A 24,440-nucleotide genomic window follows, 5' to 3' on the forward strand; every position below is an offset into this window, starting at 1 on the left:
CCAATGACCTTTTAAGACTTACAACAATTGGGCAAGTTACCTGCTCCATTTTAAATGTGACACAAATATTCACATCAACAGTGCTTTGGTGGGGGTGGAAAAAAGACTCCATTCAACTGGCAGGAGAGACTTATTTATTAATATTATGTACAATTTTACCATCATGATATTCAGATTGAAGTTTGAATACTGGCTCCTGCTCCATTCAGACTCATCTTAATGTTTTTACCTCAGGTTACTTAGCCCCTTATCAATATTCTCTAGTAATAATCCTTAAGTGTATCTGAGGCACAAGGGGAAAACATGAAGAAATTAAGTGTTGAAAAAAACTAAACGATGCACTGAGTATGGGGCATATAGCTATAAAAAACCTTCTAAAACATGGTTTAATTTGAAGATTTTTTTTCTTCTTTTTTTTTTTTTAATATACCGCTTTTAACTTTTTTTTTCTCTTTTTTTTTTCCTCTTCTCTGTATCAACGGACCCTATGATTCTCTTCCACGTTCTCCCCAAAAAGCATCACTGCAACACAGGTGGCACTGAGACAGAAAGTACATAGTACAGTAGTATTTGTCTTTTAAGTGCATTATGGACTTCATTGTAAACGAAGACGGAATTGTCCAATGACGTCTTCTGCGCTATGTCTCTCGGGGTGGGGAGAAGTGTGTGCATGTGTGTGTGTGTGTGTGTGTTGTAACATCTTAAAAGGCTTCAGGTCATAGTTGGTTTTTAATACAAGAAAGATAGAGATTTAACTGTATTTGGTCACGTTGTGTTATTTTTTATTTTTATTTTTTTTACATCGCGCGCGCGCGTGTGTGTGTGTGTGTGTTTGGGTGTAACTTTGCAGCTGCAGTTTTGCACTTAAGTCAGCTGACGGGTAGCACGTGTGATTGGTGTAACTAAGTCTTCATACTATGTTCTTATGTACACTCGTTGCACTTTGTTGGACCTTACATACGGTGCAAACACATGTGTTCTATGAAGTGTGTGTGCGTGTGTGTGTGCGTGTCTTTCTTTAGTTCCAGATCTTGAGGAAGCTGTCCCAGGACCCGGTGGACACAGCCATGCCATCATCAGTCACACCAAGACAGCTCACACGATTGTCATGGCCGGCCAAGACTCCTGGAGGAGGGTCGGCGTGGACAAAAGAAGACTTGTTAACGTTCAAAATGTTTTGCTCCCCAGACTCGAGCTTGAGACGTCTTAAGCCTACACAGAACACAGCGGGCCTTGTGTGTCGCGGCGCTTCATAATCTTGCACCGAAATAACGCTGTGAATGTGTAAATATGAAAGACTTTACTGTTTGAAGTCAAATTATTAATTGCCATTTTGGCCTAAATAATTTACTTAGTAATACAAATAAAAATGCCTTCAGTTCAAATAAAAATTTTCATTTAGTTTTAATCTATAATTCCTTCAATTTTACGCTCTACTGTGCTACTCCACCTTCAGTTTCCATTGGAATGTGACAAATTATTTTCTTATACGAGTTGAAGTGGTTTGGGCAGCAGCGTAAAAGAATATGTTGTCCTGCAGATTCCCTTATTATCGTATTGGTTGTTTTCCATATGATTGTTTTATATTTATGGCCTGTAAGTGTTTTTCATCCAAATGTTTAGTGCAAAACATTTCAAGGTTGAGAACCGCACAATGAGCTAGCTAGCTAGCTCGCTAGCTTACTTGCACAGTAAGGTAAGAATTTTAAGTTTTCACATAACACAAAAAGGAACACTCAGTTACAACTATTACTATTTTTCATTCTATTATTGTATGATTATGGCTTGGAAGTGTTTTCATACAAATATTTACTGTAATGTCATTTTTCTGCTCGCTAGTAGCCCACGTTGCGCAGTGACATATGTTAACACAAGAAGACACGCTCAGTTACTGCTGTAATTACTTGTTTTTATGTGATTGTTTTATATTTATAGCTTAGTAGTGTTTTTCATTCAAATATTTTAATATTATGAAAATTGAAGGTTACGAACTGTGTGCTTTGAGCTAGCTAGCTAGCTAGCTAGCACAGTGGGAAACATTTACTTTCACCATTTTTTTGAGGTTACAAATAGCATGCAAGGAACTACTTTTCCCAGCGGAAGAAGAATACATTATCCTGTGGGACATGACATACTAAGTTACCGACAAATTTATTATTTCAAATTTAGGACCTCGAAGTGTTTTTTCATACAAATAATTTCCGTAATTATGACTTTCAAATGTGTTGGCCTTGGTTAGCTTACAATGTACAAATTATGGTTACATCATGAACGCCTGGTCCTGTCATCCAATAAGATCTTGTTATTCTAATAGTGAAATGGAAACACAACACACCGCAGTTGTGCGAGGATCTCCAAAATGTCTTCTGCACCACCCACCTGCTCTGTCTCCCTTCATAGCGTCCCAGATGTTGCAGTTAAAGTCGTCGTAGCCTGCCAGCAGCAGGCGGCCCGAGCGGGAGAAAGCCACCGAGGTGATGCCGCAGATGATGTTGTCATGGCAATAGAGGCTGAGTTCCTGGTCGGCGCGCAGGTCGAACAGCCTGCAGGTGGCGTCGTCGGAGCCCGTGGCAAAGGCGCTGCCATTGGGGAAGAACTAAAGGGAGACAGTGGTGAGGTAAGCAGATGAATTTTAAGGAAATATCACAACTCATATTGGTCAGGGCGGCATTATGTGTATGGAGGATCAAAACTGCCAACGTTAAAAATAAATACATGACTAAATAAATAAATAAATGGCTAAAAGTGAAAATAAAAACAGATATAAAAAATATATATTATTTGAAAATTAAATCCCCCAAAATCAATATAAATGGAATATATATATATATATATATATATACATAAATAAATACATTTGTATTTAATTTTTGAATTATATTTTAAACTTTTTAGCTTTTAAAAATGGAGTGTCAAAATTGTAGTTATGTTAGCCCTCAGACTTTGACTCCTGTGCATTTTCATACTTTTACTTACCATTTATTTATTTGTTCGTCTGTTTGTTTTTAACTCATTCACTGCTATTGACGGCTATAGACGTCAAAAATCCATTTGAACTATTTCTATTAGTTTAACATTTTTTTTCTCCACTTTTGTTAACAAGAGTATGAAAACCTAGATTGTGTTCATTGTACATTTAGAACAGATACAAAATGTGTGCTTAATCGTGCGTTAACTAGTGAAGTCATGCGATTAATTGCAATTAAAACTTTTAAGTGACTGACGCCCCTAATTTTCAAGAATTTTTTCTTTTTTCTTTTTTTAAATGAAGGACTACAGAAATCAGTCACAGTTGATATGCTGAAATCAGAAGATTTGGACAGTTTTACATTTTAAAAAAATGGCTCCAAATGATTACTTGATTATTTTATATATATATAAAAAGATTATTTAAAAAATTAAAAATTTGGGGTGTCAGGCCATTAAAATGACTTCATTAGTTAACTCACAATTAATCGCAAATTTGATATCTGTTCTAAATGTATAATAAACATTTTTTCTAAGTTTTCATACTCTTGTTAAAAGTGGGGAAAAAATGGTAAACTAATAGAAATAGTTCAAATGGATTCTTGACGTCTATAGCCGTCAATGGCAGTGAATGAGTTAATAACCTCTCTGTCGTTCAGACACTCACACAGATGGCGTTGATGTCCGACTCGTGCCCGGTGAAGGTCTGTCGACACATGCTGTCTCTGATGTCCCACAGTTTGACCGAGGCGTCGCACGCTCCCGACACAAAGGTGCGCAGGTCGGGCGCCAGGGACAGACTCATGACGTCGCCCGTGTGGCCCGAGAACACCGTGGTCTGCTGGCTCGTCTCGATGTCCCACAACGCGCTTGGGGCAAAGGGCGTGTGAATTAGACGACGATCATTTGGGGGGGAAAGCGATTCGTGTTCGTGTTGGGACTCACCAGGTGGTGTCTCCTGAACTCGTGATGATTTGATTGTCGTCGATGAAACGGCAACATGACAGGTAACCTGAGACAACACATGTAGAAAATAAATAAATAAATAATATAATATATATAAAATAATAAATTCGGTATTCTGGTTAATATTGCGTTAGTGGAATATGAGATAAGCAGCAAAATCCAGCCGTTTTTATCAATATCAGAAGGCGGCCATTTTGTCACACGCTCAGGTCTCGGGTAACAACCAATCACAGCTCAGCTTCAGAAAAAAGGTGAGCTGTGATTGGTCGTTGCCTGTCGACAACAAGTGCCAAAATGGCCGCCCCCTGAGATGGATTCAAACGGCAGGATTTTGCTGCATAACTCGTATTCCACAAATGTAATATTAATCAGAATGTCATGTTTAGACTAGAGAGTTCACATATAACATATAATGGTCAAGAAATGTTGGCTCCCTCTTTAAACACCCTACAAAGGGAATTTAGGGATTTATTTCTAAATACATTATACATCATGCAAACATGTTCAAAGATTGAGAAATATTTACTCAATTGTGGGGAATCCAGCTTCAAACCGTTTTTCACCATTTCAGTTGATCTGATTTTATTTATTTTTTTCGAGGGGGGGTGGGGGGAGCTAAATGACTCATAAATCGCCCCTCCCCCACTACATAAGAACTTGAGCACCTTCAATCACATCAGCGGTGATCCGGAACAATTGTGACATGCATTTAGCTAGCTAGCTAAGCCTACACCCCCAAAAATACATCTTCCCTTCAGACAGCCCACAGGCCTGTCTGCTTTAATCCCCTTTTCGCACTGCACTCAGTGTGAAAGAATCGTGCTACTAAAGCAAAATAATCGGTTGCCAGTGTGCGCCATTCCGTGGTCCCTGCCCTTCACCACATACACAATGAATGGGATCAACAACGGTGCACTGTGTCCTGCTAAGTGCAGTGTGAAAAGGGCCTTAGAGTGCCTTGTTGTTGGCCGTGATTTGCGCACGTCACATAGCGATAAAAAGAGAGAAAAAAAGAGCGAGTAGGAAAGCTATTTGATTGACAGTTAAGCAGGGCGTGGCTTCGGTAATGGGCGATATAAAATGGGGGCATTTATTGAAGGTGTGACGTTTATTTATGCTCGTACATGACCCAGCAATTAATTGGGGCACATCATTTATTAAAGTACTCTATTTAAAGAAATATGGTATTGCTGCCAAAGAACACACACACACACACACACACACACACACACACACACACACACACACACACACACACACACACACACACACACACACACATTGGCTTCAATAACTCGCGTCTCGATGACATGAGGTAACATCTCACCTCATTACCAGCCAGTAATTAATTAAGCGCGTTCATCAAATCTCCTTCGCCGCGAGGCCGCCAATCAAGGTGCACTTGTGTCATCAGTTTGATCGAAAATTCCCTCACCTGTATGGCCAGGTAGTTCCCGGCTGATCCTGACGTTCCCCTCGCGCGTTTTCAGGCAGTAGATAGAGCAGATGTTATCAAGGCCTCCGCACGCCACGTAGTTCCCAGACGGGGCGTACGCGCAGGTCATCACCCAGGAGGAGCGCAGGGGGATGGCGTGGATCTAAAAAAAAAAAAAAAAAAAAAAGGGGGATCAGGTGACAAATGACGCAACATTTTGGAGTCGCGAAAAGCGAGAACGTAGACTGTTACTAATGTAGCGAATTCACAGAAGATGTCAGGATACGTGTTACGACTGTTTGTGAGTGCGCTGAGTGTACCTTGTTAGTGGTGTAGCTGTCCCACACGATCAGTTTGCCATCTTGAGAGGCGCTAACAAGAAGCCTGCGGAGACACGCATTGCATCATGTGATCGGCGCTCACTCGGGCTTCCGCGGGCTTCTCAGAAAGGCACAATGATGCGATTACTGCAAATGCATTTTGAACTTTTAGAAGCGCGTCTTAGCGGAATTCATTCGTTCTTTTTCTCGGCTAATCTGATAACTCATCACAAATGCATCTAGCTCACGCATGTAAACAACAATCAAAACGAGAATTGCTTTGTGGAACCGCAGACGTTAACCAAGGGTCCAATCAAACGACTCATTTCGTGGAAACGAGCAGGACTTGACGGGTGATGTTGTTCCACTCCAGCCCTGTAGGAGGCAATAGTGTGAATTACATAGTGGGTGCCAGCACTGCGCCAATGGGAAGAAACCACTGATCTGTGTATAGTACGGGAGAGCTGATTGGCCAAGACTTTTGAAGCCACGAGGCCACCATATTGGTACCAGCAAGAAACGTTTCTCGGCATACAATCCTATACATTTACAGTATCGAAATTGGAGAACATTTTGAGACAGTACTTAGTAGAAACAACATGATTTATGTATTTATTTGGGAAATCTAAACAAGAGGACTTCAGACATTTTACTTAAATAAATATATAGGAGGAAACTTAGAAGAATTATAACTGTAATTCCACTTGAAATGCCTCTGCCAAATCTAATATTGGGGTGTGAGGAGGCTGTTTTAGATATGACACAAACAACTATGCTACGTTTTCCCCAAAAAATTCTGCTTGAATCATAGCCAAGTTAATAACATCTGTAATAAATCAATCCGTTTAGAATTCAGCGAGTTATGAGTATAGACTATAGGGCACGGCGACCCAGAGGTGTCCTCTGTCCTAAGATGGCCGTCCAGCGGTTACGTTGCGGACTATGCCATGAGACATCCAAAATCCTTGAACATCTGGATCCTCGCTAAAATGTCTTTACAAGCAAAACAATTTGTACCAAGAAATGTGTATTTAATTAACAATGAATTATACATTTCTTTAAATCGTTTTAAGCGTATATATTTAATTTTGACAATCAAAAAAATATTGGTGCAGTTGAGTTGAATAACTCCCTTAAGTATGTAAATAAGAAATTGTGTGGCCTCCACCTGACCCTGAGGAATGCCATCACATGCTACAAAAAGAATAGCACGACAGACTGTACGGTGGAGAACCAGTGCCTCACCTTGAGTCGGTCCCCCAATGCATGGCATAGATCTTCGCCAGGTGGCCACGAAGAGTGCGTCTTGTTCGCATCTGTATCCGCCCCACTGGATCCAGGCCAGCGGTTATCTGGGTAGTGCATGAGGAACAGGTAGATTTTAAAAACAGGACAACTGGATCTTCTTTTTTTTTTTTTTCCTTTATCGATAAAACTGTGCACTGATAAGCTCTACATTCCATATTCTCGTCATCAGCCATTCTGTGACGCTCACCTGTGTCAAGGTCGAATCCCCACATGCTTTCCTGGCATCCTGCGAAACAACAACAACAACAGGAGGTTGGAGGAAAAATAGACATACATTAAAAGGAAATGATTTGTGATCCCGAGAGATACTCAACATACTCGTATTTGGTTCCTCAGCTGCTCGGCCTCCTGGCGAAGCTGCTCCAGCTCACTCATTTTGGAGTTTGTTGTCGATGCCGCCTGTTAGTTGGAGAAGAGACGTCATTGGACACATTATGGGGTACACCTGCGCAATCTAACGATATGCAGTGCTGTGCGTGGCAATAGTCACAGATGGATTTTAATCGAATCATTCAAGAGCTGTTTTTTTTTTCTGCCTTTATTTAAATGCATTGTAACTCATATAATATCATTTTTAGTGGCTATACTTTTTAGGCATGAAATCTCTTTTTTTTGTTTATGAACAACTAATGAGCACTCTCTGTAATTTCATGTTAGTCACGATGCAGGTACTTTCAGACCCACATTTATTTTTAGGTAGTACTTGGCGAAAAATACTTGAGAACCGTTGATGTACAGTGGAGTAGTGCAGAGCAAGCTTTGTAGAATAACTCATGTTTTGTGCCTAAATCGCTGGTGTCAAACTCAAGGCCTGGGGGCCAGATCTGGCCCGCTACGTCATTCTACGTGGCCCACGAAAGCAAAGTATGTGGATTGATTTCATGTATAAAACGCCAAAATTGCAAATTGTCTTCCCCTTTTAAAAATAAATGTAATATTTGAACAGTTTTTACTGGCTTTTGATTTCCAAAAGTAGTTAATTATCTATTTGTTGTATATGTAAGATGAGGAGATCATCATTTATTTGGGTTCACAGTCACAACTTTGAAGGAAACCCCTGGCCTAAAATGCTATTTACTTCAAGGGGAAGTCAACCAAAAAAATGATAATTCTTGACAATAATATGTTCTATGCAGCCCCACTAGTCTAAATTGGGTATTCTGGTTAATATTGCGTTAGTGGAGTATAAGTTAACTCATTCACTGCCATTGACGGCTATAGACGTCAAAAATTCATTTGAACTATTTCTGTTAGTTTCACATTTTTTTTGAGTGTGACAACCTAGAATTTTTTTATTGTACATTGAGAACGGATATAAAATTTGTGATTAATCGTGAGTTAACTATTGAAGTCATGCGATTAATTACAATTAAAAATTTTAATCGTCTGACGCCGCTAATTTTTAATAATCTTTTCTTTTCCTTTTTTTATTAGGGGCATCAGGTGATTATTTTTTTTATATTGTAATTAATCACATGACTTCACTAGTTAACTCAAGATTAATCACAAATGGGGTTTTTTTCTAGGTTTTCATACTCTTGTTAACAAAAGTGGGGTAAAAAAAAAATTAACGAATAGAAATGGTTCAAATGAATTTTTGACGTCAATGGCAGTGAATGAGTTAAGCAGCAAAATACTGCCGTTTTTATCAATATCAGAAGGCGGCCATTTTGCCACTTGCTGTTGACTGATGATGATATCACAGTTGCTCAGGTCTCAGGTAACAACCAATCACTGCTCAGCTTCAGAAAACAGGTGAACTGTGATTGGTCGTTGCCTGAGCCTTGAATAACTGTGATGTCATCTTCAGTCGACAACAAGTGGCAAAATGGCTGCCCCCTGAGACGGATAAAAATGGCTGGATTTTGCTGCATAACTCATTTTCCACAAATGTAATATTAATCAGAATGTCACGTTCAAACTAGTGAGCTCACATATAACATATTTCTAAGAAATGTTTAAGGTTGACTTGGCCTTTAAAAACTTTATTATGCTAACCAGACACGTCATGTCACCTGTAGTAAAGCTGTATCCAAGATAGTCAAATATAATGACAACAGGAAATAATGTTTTTAATATAGCGATGTAGAACTGCACTGCATCCTACGATACTGGCATCAACTGCCCTCTTGTGGCCGTTTTACAATCAGGAACTAGAAATGAGCAGAACAGAAAATTGACATTGAATTACCTGCAATTTTAAGGAAAAATGCTATAGGTCTTTCTTCAAATTTATTTGTCAAGTACTAGTGGTATGATAGTATCGAACATCGCTAACATTATAATAACACAACACGCGCCATAATTTGATTAAAACCTCTATGATAGTTGCTTTCAAATTTGTGTTATTTTTTATAAAGGCAGAAATTGTTTCGTAAATCTTATATTGGATCTCATTATGTGTAACTCATATCTGGTGAGTAGTTCATCTAATGATTAACTTTCGTCACCGCTGATCTGAACATGAGATTAAAAATGAAATAAAACCATGTTTTTTTTTTAATCTCTAACTAGTGAGGATAAACCCTGTAATCTGTTTACAACGGTGCCACCGTGTCTGGTTGAACTACGGAGTAATAATCTGCACAGACTAAGCTGCCACAGAGTCGGCGTGCATCACTAGCAGGCAGAAGATGCTGAGGGACCACTCCCAGGAAAGCCGAGGGGACCTGTTACATTTGTGTAACAAGCTGGGACGCACTATTTTTACCTAAGAAGGTTAATATATATCGGAGTGGAAGTGGACCAACGTCTTAATTTTGCTTGAGGCCAACTGGGGTCACATCAATACACTAAAAAGTGAATCAATGAAGTGGCTTCGCATTTGGAAGCATGGTACCAATAATAGATGCTTTAAAAAAAAAAAAAAAAAAGGGTGTCACCACCTGACACCTCTGCTTGTATAACCAATGAGGAGATATGAAACATCCAAATGGAGGACAAAATGACATGCTTTTAACAAATCTGTTTCATGTTGTTGTTTTTTTGTTTTTACTCTTGACATCCCTCTTTATGGGAAGCATGATCACCTCATTTAAAAAAAAAAAAAAAAAAAACTCTTTAGCTAAAGAGCACAGTGCCCCACCCCTTTGACTTGCACACCATGGTTACATCTGCAGCTGGAGGTGAGCCCACAGCTAACATGAAGAGTGTAATGTCAGGGATACTGAGGCCCAGCTCGCTGCCACAGTCGAACACGCAGGCCTCAACTCAACCAAATGTGACTACATACACCACAGCACGGAAGAGGGACAATTTTGCTCCACACTTCATTCAAAATGGACAACGAGCCCACGGAGGCAGTCATAGCAACAAGATGTTTTTCAATGCAGATGGATAGAGCACCATCATCATCGTCGTCGTCGTCATCATCATCATCATCATCATCATCATCCAGCCATTTTACACATTGAAAACTGGACTATTCACTTTAATGATGGGTGGCTACCTGTTAATTCCACCGATGCTCCTCTTTGATTGTCGTAGGGAGGGGGGTGGGGGGGGGAAGCCAACTCCCTTAAATAAATAAATAAATAAATAATCCCGTGGGTTTTACAATAAGTATTTTCTCTCATGCGATGTATAATATTGATCTAAAAAAAAGAAAAGAAAAGGGAAATATGCAGAAAAGATGCGCACGAAGAGGCGTCAGTGGGCAGGCACACGGAGGAGGAAGAGGAGGAGGTCTTCACACATTTCCACACAAGAAAAAAAAAAAAAAAGCTATAAAAAAATCCACAGCTGCTGCGTAGCGGCTTTTCCCCTTTTTCACGTCGAACAAGTCCACGACAACATGTTGGTTAAAGATGCAGCTCCGGTTCAGTCCACGCTCGCGTCAAGCGGAGGAGCGTCAAATAGCAGTCGCTCCGTTTTTTTTTTTACTCCGATTTTGCTCTCGTGACGTGATCTTCATTTCCTTCCTCTCTCAGTGGTTTCCTCCTCCTCGCCCTCCTCCTCCTCGCCCTCCTCCTCCTCCTCCTCCTCCTCCCCCTCCTCCTCCCCTCCCCCTCTTCATCACTCGCCTAAAGTACAATAGAAAGGCAAACCTGCGAAAAAGCGTCTCGTAATGAAATAACAAAAACGTATTTTAGTCCCTACGTGGGAATAATCAGCCAATATGTCGTGCTTGTGTTTTTTTTTTCTCACGAGGAAGTAAAGTAGGCAGACATCACGAGGTCAAGCCTTTCTTTGTACAGCAAAGGGATCTGCACATATTCAACCAACAACTGCACGAGTTGACACACCCTTTCAATGTTATATTCCCCATTGAAATTCTTTGTGATAAGTCTTGATGACGTAATAGAACTGTAGGCTACATACGGCTTGCCTTCCAGTCAGACTTCAATTTGTGGTCACATCAGATGACAGGGCTGTAAATTGAACTGTTCTAGTTCTTATTCCAGCACAAGCATAACAGTTTTCTAAGTGAAAGGAAATGGTCTACCGTCTCACAAAGTTTTGTATCTCATTTGGTAACCGTGTAGGTGACATATTTGAATTACTATAATATTATTATCATACAAAATACTGTTGAAAAAGTGAATTTCTGCACAATTCGACCGTCCACAATAACCTTTTCTGCAGCTAATCTCTGTGGTTTACAATGGCTGCAGTATAAACTAACTGACCACAACCTTCAGTACACATGGGTTGTATTGGGAACATCTTTACTACAAAAAAATAATGCTTGTGTTGAATTTCCACTCGAGGAATTATAATCAGTATAATACATTAAATATAATTGGAGATAGAACGATTAGATAGGTTGTGTGTGTTTTTTAATTGATTATTATTTATTTTTTATGGGGGGGTCATTAGAGCAGGGATGGGCAAACTTATGGATGATAATTAATTTACCAACTATTTAATAAACTATTTAATTGTTTGATTGAAATGACTGAGTACATAAATGAAGTTGAGAATTAACCGATTATTTAATGAGGAAAAACTATCACAAAAGAAATTCATAATATATATATTTTTAATTATTTATTAACCCCTTAAGACCCATAGATGGTCCCAGTGGACATGAGATATTCGCATGTCTAAAACAATAAAACACATAAATAGGATGATGCCAACACCTCTAGTTTATGATTGGATCATACATAACCAATCACAATCGCAAGTTGATTTGCATTATGTTCATGTTAAAAATGTTGCCTATAAGGTTATAAATTTACAACACGTTACAGCCATATTATCCTGGCGTCCACTATAACAACTAAAAACATGAGATAACCCCCCCCCCCCCTCAAAAAAAAAACATTTCCATGTTGTTCTTATGTGGGAAAAGAGTCAAAATAATTTTCTATATTATGGCGTGAAACTGTACCTAATGTTGTGGCCAGGAGAGCCTCAGCCATCTTGTATTTTAGCTTTACAACAACGCCCCCTGGTGTGCACAAAAATTACCAGTGGAACATATTCAACTTTATGCATATATAACAGCGATGGGCTTCTAGTATGTGGAAAAACTATTACTAATAACAAATAATAAAAATAAATAAATAAATAAATACATTTAGGATTGCGTGTGTGTTCCGGGTAGTGACGTAGAAGGGGTGTGGCTAATGACGGAAAGTAACATCGCTCTTGTTTGGAAGGTGGCTTCAAAAAATTGGAGGCGTTCTCTCTTCTCTTTCGCCAGTCACATGGTCTCTTTTCCGCTCTCCCGTGACAGTTTCGAGCAAATAATCGGAGGACGAGGCGTGTCATGCCGCGGTGTTGTTATTGGGCATCTTCCTCCACAGGCCCCAGCTCTCAGCTCGGTGCTGACTGCCGCCGGCCCGGGACGACAACAGCCAGCACCAAGTGGACGTAAAACCCGACTTGAAACGTAAGACTCGGCCGGTTTGCAAGTAGGAAGTGGACAACTGTTTGTTGAGGAACGGCCGCGGTAAGTCTGATCTTGGCCCGTCACTACTCTATCGCATGAGCTCAAATGTACGTTTATTCATTGTCAACGTTTGAATGTGACTTAAGATGATGCGTTTGTTTTTGTTTTGTTTTTAAACGCCGTGTGCCGGTGCTTTTTTACTTCCTGACTCCAAAACAGCACCGGCAAGGGAGATATTTTTTCGACGGCTTTGAAAACTGTCAACTTTTCAGCGTCCAGATCCGCCGCCATTCTGCATACATGTGACAGAACCGACTGTTTACTTGGACCTAGTCCAAACTAAGGCTAGGGACCACCAGGTGGCCGCTTTGGATGGTTCCAGGCGGTTTGCATCACCATCTGGAAGGGGCTACGTCCATTATTTGCAGCCTCAGCAATAATTCAACTGTTACAAATAACAGAACAATATCATTCACATGTAACCAGTTACAGCCCACCATAGCATGTTGTTTTCTATGGCCAACTTATGTGGCTGCACATTCAGACCAGTGATGATCAATTTGGGTCCATCAAAGAAAAAGCAATAATAAATTGTCCTATCATTAAAAAAAAGAAGAAGTGCATGCCTTTAAGGTATAACTGATGTGCTAATAAAATAACGATACTAAACCAAGTCTGACACCACTATATGCATGCATCATTTCTTTTTCTACTTGTAGTCTCTTATTCTCTTTGGATAAATTTCTACACTGTAAAGGGTCCCTCTACCCAAAAAATGCACTCTGTATACACTGTATAATGGGTTGTCACATATAATAGGAAAATAATGCTTGTTTAAATAATAAAAATAGTAACAAATTATTTCCCTCTTGTAATGGATCTTATTCTAATATAATCACATACTTCTGCGGCAGTAGATGCTGTATGATGACCAGAACAGAATGGCTATCATGTATTTTTTTTTTCCAGTTCATGTCCAACAGTCACAAGTTATAGTTGCTAAATTGTTTTTTCTCTATATGATTTTATTGTGTTAATGATCCAAGCCATGAAAAAAACATCTAGCATACAAAACGAGGACAAACTTAACCCAGGTCTGCTTTATTATTTGAATGATGTAAAAAAAATTAGGTAGATGAGAAGAAGTTTAATTTCGGACATGTCTTATCTCGTTCCACTTGTGACTTAAGGCATTTGAAAAGAAGAAACTTCCAGTGGGTAAAAAAAAAAGAGAGAAAGAAATACATGCCGCTCAGCTCTTTTTTTTTTTTTAGTTTAATGTTAAATGAGACACGGAGCTGTGAGTCAGCTGGCTCCAAATACCGAGCTGAGGTGTGAGCAGCTGTCATTAAGAACGGCGCGTCACTAACATCACACATTAGGGAATCCTGCTAGTGTGTAACCGTTTGAACTTGACTGCGCTTTATTCAAAGAAATAGTTTCTGCTGTCCATGGAGGCTGAAAATAAGAAAAAAAAGAGTATCTCAAATCGATTGTGTAAAAGTAACATGACCCGTCAAGCGCATCTGTACTTCCTTCAACAAATTACTGCATATAACTTGTGACCGTTTAAAGATGTGATTTGATAAAAGTCCTGTTAAAAAGGACATTTTCTGCATTTAAGCATGCTCAGATGACCCCAATAATAAGTAATACGTCATGGAAGAATTATAATGTAACACTGCTTTGATGCTGTTGATTTGTTATTTTCAGGAAGCTCTGAACATGTGACAAGTTGTGGGTGGATCACTTTTTTCTAAATCCTTTTAAAATGTATCATACAGTGTTGTGGAAAAGGGACCCCCAGGGGCAGCAAATACAATGAAAACAGCAGAGGCCCTAGAATTGAGCCCTGAGGAACACCATCGGTTCATGTGAATTCATACTGCATAAATGATCCACAGGGCTGAGGAAGCGGCCATGTCGAACGAACGCACCCCTCTCGTCACCTCAGACATGTGCGGTCTGACCATGGCGGTGGCGACATGCGGCACCGTGGCGGACACGTCCCCTGACTCCGCCTCTGGGCCGCCAAGTAAAGAGTCCCGAAAGCTCAACACGTTTTTTGGCGTGATGGTGCCCACCATCCTCTCCATGTTCAGCATCGTTTTGTTTCTGAGAACAGGTGAGAGCGATATGTGAAGACTGCACAGTGGGTATTTTTGTGAACTCGGGTTTACTTGAGTTCATGTTGCAGGTTTTGTTGTCGGCCACGCGGGGCTCCTGCAAGGCCTTCTGATGGTGCTTGTTGCCTACATCATCATAACGCTTACCATCCTGTCTATCTGCGCAATTTCCACCAACGGGGCCATACAGGGAGGCGGGGCTTACTGTATCCTTCCTCCTTCATAAAATTGTATTTCTCTGCTTATCTTCTTTGTGTTACAAAATCTCTGACTCCATTCATCAGACATGATCAGTCGATCCCTGGGCCCAGAGTTCGGAGGAAGTATCGGTTTGATGTTCTTCTTAGCAAAAGTGTTTGCGTGTGGAGAATACGTTCTTGGTCTGGTGGAGGCTATTCTTGATGTGTTTGGCGTGGATGCTGGTACGTTTATTTTTTATTATGGTTTCAAATTCAAAGATGCTGTGTATTATTTTTTTAATGATCTGAAACATGAACTTATTCGTCATCAGCCATTTTAAAGCATTTTCACGTATTTTTCAAGAGCCATAATCCTTTGAAAAGGTAGACTAAGCACCGACAACGTTTCTCGGTTGGTTTCACAAAGAAAGAATGGTTTGTGACCAAGAAAACAGAAAAACAGGAAGCGTGTCACAACGTGTCTTTGTTCACAATAAACATGTTAGCATTTTAGCCACATCGCTAGCCTGGAACTGGTTCCGGGTTTGACAAGACTGACGTTGGTCAAAATAACATTGTTAGAGATCTGCCAAAAAATGGCCGATTCGCTGACAGTTCATTACGGGACTTTGCGACTTCACAAGCACCATGACAGCTAAAGAAAAGATAGCGAAACACTCACCTAGTGTCATTATTAGTGCCAACAATTTTATTTCTCTTAATTGTCTGTGCTGGGACTGCTCACAAATTACGTTTAGGTGAAATATGTGGCGCAAATCACCAAATATCCAGTATTTTATTTATATTTTTTATGATTATGTTGATTGCTGTAGTAATTGGCAGTGGTAGAACATATATGATATTATGGAGTAAGACATTTGTGTGACATAGATATTCGCAAAAATCAATGAAAACCTAGCCTGGGCATCATTTAAATTCCTTGTATAAAAATATAATTATAAAAATATAAATATAAGATAAAATAATAAAAACATTAATATTTATAAAAAAAAGTTAATTTACCTGGTAACGAGTTACTTTTATTATGAAGTAAGTCAATTACTAACTCGGTTAATTTATTGAGCAAGTCATAACTAACTACTTTTATAAAATAGCATTCCCAATACTGATTGAATTGACGACCTTATTTAAACAAAAGCGGGAAACCGAATGAAAGCGAAAGGCCAATTGACCTGCACTGAACCTCTTCACATCTGCACACAAAATAAAGTGGTCTTTTTTGTTGTTCATATTGTTCCTACACCAAGCTTGGAACTGTTTCATATGAAGTCTCTTCCACTTTGTAACACAGAAAACGTGTTTAGCCTAAATACATTTTTTTTTACTTTTACAACATATCAATCAGGACCTAGCAAGTCCACAAAATAACTTTTTTGGTGTATTATGATCAAATTCTTTAGCTTGAGAAAATGAAAGAAAGAGGAAAATACAGATCGACATCAAGATTGTATTTGTTTTGTTTTTTTAGAAACGTCCATTTCCGAGGGCGTGCGCGTGCTGCCTCAAGGTTACTGGTACACTGTGCTCTACTCTTCGGTGATCCTCCTGCTGTGTCTGCTGGTGTGTCTGGTGGGCGCCCACATCTACTCCCGCATGGCCTTCGGCATCCTGCTGCTGGTCACCGTATCGCTGCTGTCCGTCTTCATCAGCGCTTTGGCTGTCAAGCCTCTGAATTTTGTCATCACTCACGCGGGTCCCGGCAATCAGACTCTGCGTTACAATGCAAGCTACACCAGCTTTAACGTGACCACGCTGAAGAACAACCTGGGCTGTGAGTGTTTGGATATCATGCACTATTTAATTATACATTTTGACTAATGTTAATGTTTTTGCGTCACCGTTTGGCCCCCGCAGCTGGTTACTCATTGGACTACAGCACCAACTCGGTCATGTCGTTTGCCACCGTGTTTGCCGTTATGTTCACCAGCTGCACTGGAATCATGGCCGGAGCCAACATGTCAGGTTAGAATTGATCCGCTACGAGAAAAGCATCAATGCTGCTATTTTAAAGACAGGTACAAGCACAAGTAGATATTCCAAAAAAATACGATTCAGTATCAATATAAAATGTCCCAAAATTGACGGTATTCATTTATTTTATACAGTATTGAACTTGTTTGTGTGTGCCTTTATTGGGAGCGTTGTTCATGTTGTACACGATTTGGCCACTTAGGTGGCGGTGTGGTTCCACGTGTACAGATACACTCTCGTAGCCAGTAGCCACATTGAAGAGTAGAAGAAAAACGTTACGATCAAGTTATGTCAATACAAGTTTGTAAGTAATGTTAACTCATTCAGTGCCATTGACGGCTATAGACGTCAAAAATTCATTTGAACTATTTATATTAGTTTCACATTTTTTCCCACTTTTGTTAACAAGAGTATGAAAACCTAGAATTTTTTTATTGTACATTTAGAACAGATATAACATTTTTGATGAATCGTGAGTTAACTATTAAAGCCATGCGGTTCATTACAATAAAAAATTTTAATCGTCTGACACCCCTAATTTTTAATAATCTTTTCTTCTTTTTTTATTAGGGGCATCAGGCGATTAAAAATTGTCATTGTAATTAATCACATGACTTCACTAGTTAACTCACGATTAATCACAAATTTTATATCTGTTCTAAATGTAGAGTAAAAAAAAATTCTAGGTTTTCATACTCTTGTTAACAAAAGTGAAAAAAAAAGTGAAATTATCGAATTAAATTTTGACGTCTATAGACGTCAATGGCAGTGAATGAGTTAAGATGCTTCTCTATATACATACATCCCTGCAGCGTTTTGTATGAATTGACGTTCGTTTGAGTGATAAAAGGTCCGCGAGTAGCATGCTAATTAGCCTTAGCGAGTCAATTGAGCTTTCTGCTGTACATTAGCCTCGAGCTAGCTACGTTTGGGAAACAAGCTAAATCAAAGTGTTATTGCATTTAAGTGTGCACTGTGTGTAATTCTCTTCTTTTGTGTGTTTAGTTTTACAGTTAGCCTCAACTGGATTGTAATAAACGTCTTGAAACCAGCAACATTGGACTCTTTTTGAGGGACTGTTTAGCAGAATTTAACTATAAAAGCTATCAAATTTGCAGTTAGCTGGTTTAGAGAGCATTTTCCTTACAATTCAAAACTCAAGTTGAATAAAAAAAAAAAACGACATGGACAAGCATTCAATTAGATTTGCTGATCTCCACAGAAACGTTGATATTATGCAGTTTGAAGACTTTAAATGTGTTCCATGAAGCGATTGTTGGTTACTAATGTAAAACCATCCACACTCATTTTTGTTCTTGTGACTGAAGGGGACCTGGAAACTCCCAGCGTGTCCATCCCCAAAGGAACCATCGTGGCCGTCATTTACACCTTCATCGTTTACGTCCTGTTCTTCGTCTTTGTCAGTGCCACTTGTGACAGGTGGGAAACTGAAGTGAAACTGCATTTTTTTCTCTCACTTACAATTAGAGCACTGCAGGTGTTAATAAATTCTTTTTTCTTCTCTTGTCTAGAACTCTTTTGATTCAAGATTATGGTTTCCTCCAGCGAATTAACATCTGGCCTCCATTTGTGACTATTGGGATCTACTGTGGTGCTGTGTTTGCTGCAATGTGCTCCATGATTGGAGCATCCCGTATACTGCACGCGCTTGCTGTGGATCATCTCTTTGGTATGACCTAATCTCACCACATGACAACATTTTTGTGTCAATTGCTTTTTTTTTGGAAGATTTTTTTCTCCCCCCTCCCCCACAGGTTTGCCATTAGCACCCGCTACCATCACCACAAGCTCGGGGAATCCGTGGATGGCAGTGCTTTATACGTGGGGGCTGGCACAGGTTAGCGGGCCCTCTGTAGCGTTTAGTTATTTGTTTTTTTTCCTGGAGATTCTCACAGTGTCCGAACTTTTGCGTTCCAGTGTGTGGTGTTTGCAGGCCAGCTCAATGCCGTTGCTAGCTTGGTGACTGTTTTCTACTTGCTTGCCTACGCAGCTCTTGACCTGGCGTGTTTGGCTCTCGAGTGGGCGTCTGCGCCAAATTTCAGGTACTAAGCATGTTACTAGCACAGCCTCCTTAGCAAGGTGATCTCATCATTTATAAACAAGCTTTCCATAAAGCTGTCTGAGCATTTATTTCATATTTACGATAACCGGCTTAAGTTTCATCTACGAGCTAACATCCATTGCTGTAGAAGTAGTAGTATTTTTTTTTCCTCATTCCCTGGTGTAACTTTGTAAGCTTTCCAGGCTCTCCGTTCTGTAATGATGTGTGTCAGTGTCACCATTTTGTGACAGTTGCTGACCTACAATGGTTATCGAGATAAGGGCTGAAAATGCAACCCCCTGGTGTTTTTTTTTCTGGGTCTGACGTGGACCTGTGAAGTGGGTTAAGGAGGTTTAACGACCCTCCTAATTGGCAAAGGGCCTTTGGCGATGCCCCCTGGTAAATGATGGCCGATGACTATAAATATACTTGGCAAAAAAGGGACTTTTTGGCCAATTTGGGGTCACTAAGTGACTTTGGAAGGCTTCCATACGCTCTGTAAAATGGACCGTGGACAGAAACATAATTTTGCAGCAGCTGCGGAGCTGAAAATAACGGCAAAAATGAATTCCCCAGGAGAAGTGGGTGTGGAAGTGAAGGTTTGCAAGGTTTTCTGTCGTAGGATTAGTGGCAGCACCCTCCGGAAATAAAATATGATCTCGCTATATCACTGAAAATCAATTAATTGTACTCACATGAGTTTAGAATGATTGAAAGTTGTTATCATTCAAGTGGTAATATATGTTTCCCCAAAAATAAAAAGGTTGTTCGAAAGTAAAATTTGTCAAACTTTAAATGGCAATTTTTTTTTACCGTTACTTCATAATGTTGCAATACACCAGAGGGGATCTGTGAGCTGAAGTGCCAGGATGAGGCAGCCATTTTGCATTCACGCTAGCAGACAACAAAATAAATGGTGTTTTTTTAAAAGTTTTTTTACTTATACTGTAAATGTATTTATGAAAATATCAGAACTTTATTGCTTCTTTATTTATGTAGCACATTTTATACACAAGGCAACTCAAAGTGCTTCACACAAGCAGACACAACACCTAAAAGCTAAACAACTAACAACATTCAAAAGCAAAGCAGAAGGGGAAAAAAAGTAGTTTGCCAAATGTACTAGAATAATGTACATTCACAACATTTAAACACTTTAACAGAAGATTTAAAGATATTTATATAACATTTTAAATAAACAAAATAAAGGCGGCTTTCCAAAATTACTAAAAGAAAAAAAAACATACTGCGAAATTTATTTAAAACATGTTTAAAAGACCGTAATCAAAGTTTATTCCATTTGCGTGCAGCATAACAGCAAAACGCGGCTTCGCCATGTTTGCTTTGAACTTAACTTTCAACTCCCGCAGACCTCAGAGCCAGACTGGTTTAGCTTCAATCAGAATGTCTTTACCCGGCTTCTGTTTGTGTTTTTCCAGGCCGACCTTCCAGTATTTCTCATGGCACACGTGCCTGCTGGGCATCCTGAGCTGCCTCGTCATGATGTTCGTCATCAACCCCGTCTACTCGTCGGGCAGCATCGTCCTCCTGTTGGTGCTGCTGCTTTTCCTCCACTACCGCTCTGCCACTAGCAGCTGGGGCTACATCAGCCAAGCCCTCATCTTCCACCAGGTACCACGTATGTCCTTCGCACCTCACTCTTAAGCTCCTCACTCGCCCCCCTTTGGCTTTTAGGTGCGCAAGTATCTACTGATGCTGGATGTGAGGAAGGACCACGTGAAGTTCTGGAGGCCGCAGGTGCTGCTGATGGTCGCCAATCCGCGTTCCTCCTGCCAGCTCATCCTGTTTGTCAACCAGCTGAAAAAGGGGGGACTGTTTGTGCTGGGCCACGTACAGCTGGGAGATCTGGGTAATTGTCTGTGAATGGCCTGCGTGGGACATGTGCAGCTAACGGCATTAAACGATGCTGATCTTTTCCCTGAACAGCCCCTCCCGCCATGCACATGCGCGGCAAATGCAATTTGTCAACCACAATGACTCGAACAGTCAAATGACTTCCATATAGCGCAACGGCCTACCATTCATTCACTTCCTGTTTTCTTTGTGGTTACGCCGGCCTATTTGCGTTGCGTATTGCCACATGCTGAAGCAATGTTCCTCCACTATTTACTCACTCTTTATCCTAATCTACCAGAAGAGCAAATTGATACCTTGTGATATATGATTGTAAGCAAATGATTTCTCAAAACAGGAAGTGATAAATAAGAGTACAAAAAATTGTCTTTCTACAGCACCTTATGTTATTAAGCGAAGTACACAAGCTTTTGTTTTCTGTGGCACATTCGTCATGTAACTTAACTTTTGTGATTATGAGTTAAACTGATAAGTTAAAATATGGCTTCTTTATGTAATTTCATAGAATTACACACAATTTTTGATTATTTTCATCAGGATCCAGACATTGCCATTTACTTTTTATTATATGCTCAGGCCCCCTGGTGGCAGTCAGGGGTATTTGTACGTATGTGCAACTGGCATAAATAATTGAATATTTTTCATCCCAAGAAATTTCGGGGGAGGAAAAGGTTATTTGTTTTTTTTTTTTTTAATAATACAAAAAAAAAACTGCAATTTTTTTGTCATGCATCTGGTTAGGAAATGTGTGCCCCCCCCCCCCCAATAGTACTGATGAAAAATGATGGCCCCCTCCAGCATTTAAGTTGCCCATCCCTGCACTCAGCCTTTGAGGTAATGACATCATATCCTGTCCGTGTTTTAGATTCTCTGCCGTCAGACCCGGTGCAGCAGCAATACAACTTCTGGCTGAGCTTAGTCGACAAGCTCGGGGTGAAGGCCTTCGTAGACCTTACGCTCTCGCCATCTGTCCGACAAGGAACGCAGCATCTTCTACGCATCACAGGCCTCGGTAAGAGAAGGAGGAGACACGGAGGAGCATCCGAGATTTGCGTATATTCACTCTGCGGTGTTTCTGTTCAAGGCGGCATGAAGCCCAATACTCTGATCTTGGGTTTCTATGACAGCTGCACCCCCGAGGACTTCTTCCTCCAAGACACCGCCTTTTGCAGCACCTCAGCGGGACAAAGCACAGAAGGCGAGTACAATTTTGGGGTTGACCTGCCTTCGTTACAGGCTCATTTCCCTCCCGTGCGACACGTGGAGAGCCCTCGCTGGCTCTCCCCCGACGAGTACGTGGGGATCATTTCCGACGCCATCAAAATGAACAAGAACGTGTGCCTGGGCCGATATTTTTTCCACTTGGAGGGAGAAAGCAAGCAGAGCAAAGTGGACGGCTCGGAGCGGACCATCGACGTGTGGCCTCTCAACCTCCTCCAGCCGGGCTGTCGGGATTATCAGGACGTGTGCAGCCTGTTTTTGCTGCAGATGGCGTGCGTGCTCAACATGTCCAGCAAGTGGCGCCACGCCAGAATGAGGATCTTCCTCAACGTGGAGACCGAATCCAGCGACCAAGGATGGGTGGTAGACGAAGAGACATTTAGAGAGTTGCTCAAGAAGCTCCGCATCCGAGCGTCCATCAAGATCGTCCCGTGGGACTCTGTGGTGCAGCACCACGCTCAGGCGGATGCCGCGGAGCAGAGCCACGCCCTCTCTGACCACTTCCTGTCTGCGGTCAACTCCATGTTGATGGAGCACAGTTCTCAGGCTGCCGTTCGCTTCCTGTACTTACCGCGGCCGCCCACTCTGAACTGCCATTCCCAGACGTACTTGGCCCAGCTGGAAGCAGTGACCAGCGGTTTGGGTCCAACGCTTCTCATCCATGGCGTCACCCCGGTGACGTACACGGATCTCTAAGCACGGGAGTGACTTCACGTAAGTGTATGTAGAAACACTGGTTGCACATTCCCAACCGTTATTGATGATTTCACATTCCGGTAGGATACGTTCCTACTTTCATGCACTTGAACTGCTTTGGTGATTAAACAGTGTTTACTGGCCTAACTTATAATGCAGTATATGTCTTTACAAGGTTGACTAATATATGTTGAAGAAAACAAAGAACAAAAGTACAATTGTGACCAACAAGAAATGTCCAAATATATAGTCACATTCAGAATTTTGTGGAATAACGGTACATTGTCTGTTTTAACGTATTTATTGTTTCGCAGCACTTAAGTTACACAGCCGCTTTTCTTGCAGCTGAATTGATTGAACTCATCAATGCAAACTCAATAAAGGGGAGAGTTATAAAATTAGGAACAACTCTGGCAGTGTTGACTTCCGCTGTTTTCCTTGGTAGTAAAAAATCAATAAAAAATAAAATAAAAAATGTAGCCTTTAGATGGGACCAGGACTGCTGACGGACCAAATTAGGTCAAGATTGTAAATCAAAGTGTAAGGTTACTCTGTTATTGTCTCACCTCTACAAAGTATCTCATACAATTTCTTGATGTCTTTTCCGTTGTGTTTACCACTGCGTGTTACCTCACTACAAACAGGAAATTGCCTCAAAAAAGAAGCAGCTAACATGACTCTGCTTTGCTTCTCTCTCATGCTCTGTTTTTTTGTAGCAGTTGATGGAAAAAGTCATCACGTGTCTACGTTAAAGGGGAAGTCAGCCTTAAACATTTCTTAACAATAATAAATGTGACCTCCCTAGTCCAAACATGACATTCATTCATATGAGTTAACCAGCAAAATACAGCCTTTTTTTATCCATCTCGTGGCGGCCATTTTGCCACTTGCTGTTGACTGAGAATGACATCACAGTTGCTCAGGCAACGACCAATCACAGCTCACCTGTTTTCTGAAGCTGAGCTGAGATTGGTTGTTGCCTAAGACCTGAGCAACTGTGATGTCATCTTCAGTCGACAGCAAGTGGCAAAATGGCCGCCTTCTGATATTGATCAAAACTGCTAGATTTTGCTGCTTAATTTCACTAATATCCAGAATACCATATTTAGACGAGTGGGTCTGCATTAATCATATTATTGTGAAGAAATGTTGGGGGGGTGTCGACTTCCACTTTAAAGTTGACTTGAGATAAATAGCACGCTGGTGTTTGTTACTTACAGAAATACCAAATGTCTACCAACGGGTCTTTGTAACGTCATGAAAGCACAAGTGTAATAAAATATTGTGCCGCCATACAGTATATGTCTTTTGTCGTCCGTAAAAAAATAAAACATGCAACTTCACTTTGATGTGGGTGTACTGCAATCTAAAAATGATTCGTTCACCTTCATCAAAGTGTGAACAAATCACGACTGTACAAGATTCAATTATCGTAAACCTTTTTTTTTTTTATT

The 24,440-nt window shown here is 40.5% G+C and overlaps 2 protein-coding genes across 2 annotated transcripts; one reads left to right on the forward strand and one right to left on the reverse strand.

The window, feature by feature from the left end:
- Positions 1-117: 117 nt before the first annotated feature.
- gnb2 (guanine nucleotide binding protein (G protein), beta polypeptide 2) lies at positions 118-10,954 on the reverse strand. Its single transcript, XM_086098542.1, has 10 exons — positions 10,445-10,954; positions 7,315-7,395; positions 7,184-7,222; positions 6,934-7,040; positions 5,689-5,752; positions 5,369-5,531; positions 3,913-3,979; positions 3,635-3,836; positions 2,380-2,596; positions 118-1,125 (listed from the first exon to the last, which is right to left on the reverse strand). Exons 2-10 carry the CDS (start codon positions 7,369-7,371, stop codon positions 1,019-1,021), a joined length of 1,023 nt encoding a protein of 340 aa, XP_085954668.1. The 5' UTR covers positions 7,372-7,395; positions 10,445-10,954; the 3' UTR covers positions 118-1,018.
- Positions 10,955-12,582: 1,628 nt separating this feature from the next.
- slc12a9 (solute carrier family 12 member 9) lies at positions 12,583-24,279 on the forward strand. Its single transcript, XM_086099097.1, has 14 exons — positions 12,583-12,895; positions 14,740-14,960; positions 15,033-15,167; positions 15,246-15,383; positions 16,630-16,932; positions 17,016-17,123; positions 18,461-18,572; positions 18,665-18,822; positions 18,908-18,990; positions 19,071-19,195; positions 20,634-20,826; positions 20,890-21,064; positions 21,935-22,081; positions 22,154-24,279. Exons 2-14 carry the CDS (start codon positions 14,756-14,758, stop codon positions 22,984-22,986), a joined length of 2,715 nt encoding a protein of 904 aa, XP_085955223.1. The 5' UTR covers positions 12,583-12,895; positions 14,740-14,755; the 3' UTR covers positions 22,987-24,279.
- The last annotated feature ends 161 nt before the right edge of the window (positions 24,280-24,440 follow it).

The sequence above is a fragment of the Leptonotus elevatus genome, chromosome 16, assembly GCF_054856555.1.
Source record: "Leptonotus elevatus isolate MCC_2025b chromosome 16, RoL_Lele_1.0, whole genome shotgun sequence".
In the NCBI taxonomy this organism is placed as follows: Eukaryota; Metazoa; Chordata; class Actinopteri; order Syngnathiformes; family Syngnathidae; genus Leptonotus; species Leptonotus elevatus.